Source organism: Scyliorhinus canicula, chromosome 21 (assembly GCF_902713615.1).
Source record: "Scyliorhinus canicula chromosome 21, sScyCan1.1, whole genome shotgun sequence".
NCBI classification, from domain to species: domain Eukaryota; kingdom Metazoa; phylum Chordata; class Chondrichthyes; order Carcharhiniformes; family Scyliorhinidae; genus Scyliorhinus; species Scyliorhinus canicula.
The window spans coordinates 4,380,785-4,385,784 of NC_052166.1; the positions used below are offsets into that span (position 1 = coordinate 4,380,785).

The 5,000-nt window shown below is 52.3% G+C and overlaps 1 protein-coding gene across 1 annotated transcript in view; it reads left to right on the forward strand.

Moving 5' to 3' along the window:
• Nucleotides 1-1,129: 1,129 nt before the first annotated feature.
• LOC119955900 (plasma membrane calcium-transporting ATPase 3-like) overlaps nt 1,130-5,000 on the forward strand; it is a 104,586-nt gene continuing 100,715 nt past the window's right edge. The window contains exon 1 of the mRNA XM_038782558.1: nt 1,130-1,526. Within this exon, the coding sequence (XP_038638486.1) occupies nt 1,130-1,526 (397 nt within the window). The remainder of the gene's footprint in view (nt 1,527-5,000) is intronic.

Genomic DNA, 5,000 nt, shown 5'->3' on the forward strand with positions numbered 1-5,000 from the left:
TGTAGAGAATGCTACTCCAATTAAGGAACATCCATACTGGGTCAATCCGATAAAGTTAGCACAGATACAAAAGGAGATTGACAGCATGTTTAAGAATTATATCATTGAAGTGAGTTGCAGCGATTGGAGTTCACCTATTGTGATGGTACTAAAACCACAAGGATCTGTTTTGGGGCCGCTGCTGTTTGTCATTTTTATAAATGACCTGGAGGAGGGCGTAGAAGGATGAGTGAGTAAATTTGCAGATGACACTAAAGTCGGTGGAGTTGTGGACAGTGCAGAAGGATGTTACAAGTTACAGAGGGACATAGATAAGCTGCTGAACTGGGCTGACAGGTGGCAAATGGAGTTTAATGCAGAAAAGTATGAGGTGATTCATTTTGGAAGGAATAACAGGAAGACAGAGTACTGGGCTAATGGTAAGATTCTTGGTAGTGTGGACGAGCAGAGAGATCTCGGTGTCCATGTCCATAGATCCCTGAAAGTTGCCACCCAGGTTGAGAGGGTTGTTAAGAAGGCGTACGGTGTGTTAGCTTTTATTGGTAGAGGAATTGAGTTTCGGAGCCATGAGGTCATGTTGCAGTTGTACAAAACTCTGGTGCGGCCGCATTTGGAGTATTGTGTGCAGTTCTGGTTGCCACATTATAGGAAGGATGTGGAAGCATTGGAAAGGGTACAGAGGAGATTTACAAGGATGTTGCCTGGTATGGAGGGAAGATCATATGAGGAAAGGCTGAAGGACTTGAGGCTGTTTTCGTTAGAGAGAAGAAGGTTAAGAGGTGACATAATTGAGGCATACAGGATGATCAGAGGATTAGATAGGGTGGACATTGAGAGCCTTTTTCCTCAGATGGTGATGTCCAGCACGAGGGGACATAGCTTTAAATTGAGGGGAGATAGATATAGGACAGATATCAGAGGTAGGTTCTTTACTCAGAGAGTAGTAAGGGTGTGGAATACCCTGCCTGCAACAGTAGTGGACTCGCCAACACTAAGGGCATTTAAATAGTCATTGGATAGGCATATGGATGATAAGGGAATAGTGTAGATGGGCTTTAGAGGGGTTTCACAGGACGGCACAACATCGAGGGCCGAAGGGCCTGTACTGCGCTGTAATGTTCTATGTTCAATGGAACAGAACGATTGTTTGTGGAAAGTCAATGTAGTGGCAAAGTCAGGTGCCTATCCTATTCCTCATTTGGAAGGCTGTGTTGAAAAGGTGGGACAAGCAAAATGTATTCCCAAACGTAACTTACTTAAAGGATATTGGCAAGTCCCTTTATCAGACAGGGCGAAGGAAGATTCAGCTTTTGTGACACCAAGTGGTCTGCATCAGTTTGAAGTTATGCTGTTTGGAATTGAAGAATGCGCCAGCAACATTGCAAAGATGAGCCAACCAGGTCATTTCTGGACTAAACAATTGTGCCGTGTACATGGAGGGTCTGGTGGTGTCCTGTCAAATGTGGAAGGAACATTTGAAACATTTAACGGAATTATTCGATCGACTACAGGAGGCTGGATTGGCGGTAAACTCGGCTAAAAGCTGAAGTCACATTTCTAGGCCACACAATTGGACGTGGTCAGATGGCCGCACGGAATGTGAAAACAAAAGCTATTGGGGAGTTTCCAATACCATCAACGAGGAGAGAAGTTCTGAGGTTCCTGGGCATGAGGGGTTTCTCCCGGACATTTGTGCCAAATTTCAGCAGCGTGATTGCTAAAAAAGGGCAGGAAATTTCAGTTGGAATGTGAGGAGGCATTTGACAATCTGAAATCTGTGTTAACCACCACACCAGTGTTGGTGACACCTAGTTATGCCAACCAATTTAAGGTGGCAATTGAGGGCGAGTGATGATGGTGTGGGTGCTGTGCTGCTATAGGAAGACAAAGAAAAAAATCGAAAGGCCTGTTGGTTATTTTTTTCGGGAACTAAATATTCATGAAAATAAATATTCGACCATCGAGAAGGAGTTTGGCGTAACAACGTTTTGACATTTATGTTGCTGACAATTCATCGGAGAGAATTGTATTTCCAGACCATAATCCATTAAAGTTTAAGATCATAGATTTTACAGTGCAGAAGGAGGCCATTCGGCCCATCGAGTGTGCACCGGCTCTTGGAAAGAGCACCCTACCCCAGGTCCACACCTCCACCCTATCCCCATAACCTCGTAACCCCACCCAACACTAAGGGCAATTTTGGACACTAAGGGCAATTTATCATGGCCAATCCACCTAACCTGCACATCTTTGGACTGTGGGAGCAAACCGGAGCACCCGGAGGAAACCCACGCAGACACGGAGAGGATGTGCAGACTCCGCACAGACAGTGACCCAACCCGGGAATCGAACCTGGGACCCTGGAGCTGTGAAGCCACAGTGCTTACCACCGTGATACCGTGCTGCCTGGTTCGAAATGCGAGACTGTTTAGATGGAGTTATTGGGAGTGGTTATTGGGTTACGGGGATAGGGTGGAAGTGAGGGATTAAGTGGGTCGGTGCAGACTCGATGGGCCGAATGGCCTCCTTCTGCACTGTGTGTTCTCAATGTAAGAAGACGGTTGGAACGGTCGAAGGTGGAACTGGATTATGCTCATGATTATATTTGCCTGTTTAAAATGTAAAAAGACGTGTATCTTATAGAGTATTAGCTGTGTTTAGTAATGAGAACTGTTTAGAGTTAAAAGGCTTTGGAAAACTAAAACCATTTTTTTTTCTATTGCTAGTTCATTTCTTTCAAAGGGGGAGGTGTGATAAACGTGGGAATTTCAGATGTATGGTATGTGAAAGCCTGGGTCAGTGTGTGTTTGACCGCTGCAGTCACGTTTTTAAAAGATACCCTAATTTGAAAGACAACTAAGCTGTTGGGAGCCAGGAATGCAATTAAGCCATCGTAAAAACGCTTGGGCAGTTTTGTTTGGATTAAGGGGTGATCAGAATCACAGAATAATACAGTGCAGCCTTCGGCCCATTGAGTCTGCACCAACATATGAAAAACACCCTACCTGCCTCCCTAACCCCATTTGCCAGCACTTGTCTGATAGCCTTGCATGTGATGATGTGCCAAATGTCCATCCAGGTACTTTTTTAAAGGTGTGAGGCAACCTGGCCCTACCACTCCCCCCAGGCCGTGCGTTCCGGACCCTCACCACCCTCTGGGTAAAGATGTTTTTCCTCAAATCCCCCCTAAGCCTCCCACCGCTCACCTTGAACTTGTGTCCCCCTCGTAACTGACCCTTCAACTGAGGGGAACAGCTGCTCCCTATCCACCCTGTCCATGCCCCTCGTAATCTTGTCCACCTCGATCAGGTCGCCCACTCAGTCTTCTCTGCTCCAGAGAACGTGGGGAGAATGTGGAACTCGCTCCCACGGGGAGTGGGGAGAATGTGGAACTCGCTCCCACGGGGAGTGGGGAGAATTTGGGACTCGCTCCCACAGGGAGTGGGGAGAATGTGGGACTGGCTCCCACGGGGAGTGGGGAGAATGTGGGACTGGCTCCCACGGGGAGTGGGGAGAATGTGGGACTGGCTCCCACGGGGAGGGGGAGAGAATGTGGGACTCGCTCCCACGGGGAGGGGGAGAATGTGGGACTCGCTCCCACGGGTAGTGGGGAGAATGTGGGACTCGCTCCCACGGGGAGTGGGAGAATGTGGGACTCGCTCCCACGGGGAGTGGGGAGAATGTGGGACTCGCTCCCACAGGGGATGGGGAGAATGTGGGACTCGCTCCCACGGGGAGTGGGGAGAATGTGGGACTCGCTCCCACGGGAGTGTGGGAGAATGTGGGACTCGCTCCCACGGGGAGGGGGAGAATGTGGGACTCGCTCCCACGGGGAGTGGGAGAATGTGGGACTCAGCTCCCACGGGGAGTGGGGAGAATGTGGGACTCGCTCCCACGGGGAAGTAGGGAGAATGTGGGACTCGCTCCCACGGGGAGTGGGGAGAATGTGGGTACTCGCTCCCACGGGGAGTGGGGAGAATGTGGGACTCGCTCCCACGGGGAGTGGGGAGAATGTGGGACTCGCTCCCACGGGGAGTGGGGAGAATGTGGGACTCGCTCCCACGGGGAGTGGGGAGAATGTGGGACTCGCTCCCACAGGGAGTGAGGAGAATGTGGGACTCGCTCCCTCGGGGAGTGAGGAGAATGTGGGACTGGCTCCCACGGGGAGTGGGGAGAATGTGGGACTGGCTCCCACGGGGAGTGGGGAGAATGTGGGACTCGGTCCCATGGGGAGTGGGGAGAATGTGGGACTCGCTCCCACGGGGAGTGGGGAGAATGTGGGACTCCCTCCCACGGGGAGTGGGGAGAATGTGGGACTGGCTCCCACGGGGAGTGGGGAGAATGTGGGACTCGCTCCCACGGGAGGGGTGGAGAATGTAGGACTCGCTCCCACGGGGAGTGGGGAGAATGTGGGACTGGCTCCCACGGGGAGTGGGGAGAATGTGGGACTGGCTCCCACGGGGAGTGGGGAGAATGTGGGACTCGCTCCCATGGGGAGTGGGGAGAATGTGGGACTCGCTCCCACGGGGAGGGGTGGAGAATGCAGGACTCGCTCCCATGGGGAGTGGGGAGAATGTGGGACTGGCTCCCACGGGGAGTGGGGAGAATGTGGGACTCGCTCCCACAGGGAATGGGGGAAATGTAGGACTCGCTCCAACGGGGAGTGGGGAGAATGTGGGACCCGCTCCCACGGGGAGTGGGGAGAATGTGGGACTCGCTCCCACGGGGAGTGGGGAGAATGTGGGACTCGCTCCCACGGGGAGTGGGGAGAATGTGGGACTCGCTCCCACGGGGAGTGGGGAGAATGTGGGACTCGCTACCACGGGGAGTGGGGAGAATTTGGGACTCGCTCCCACAGGGAGTGGGGTGAATGTGGGACTCGCTCCCACGGGGAGTGGGGAGAATGTGGGACTCGCTCCCACAGGGAGTGAGGAGAATGTGGGACTCGCTCCCTCGGGAAGTGAGGAGAATGTGGGACTCGCTCCCACGGGGAGTGGGGA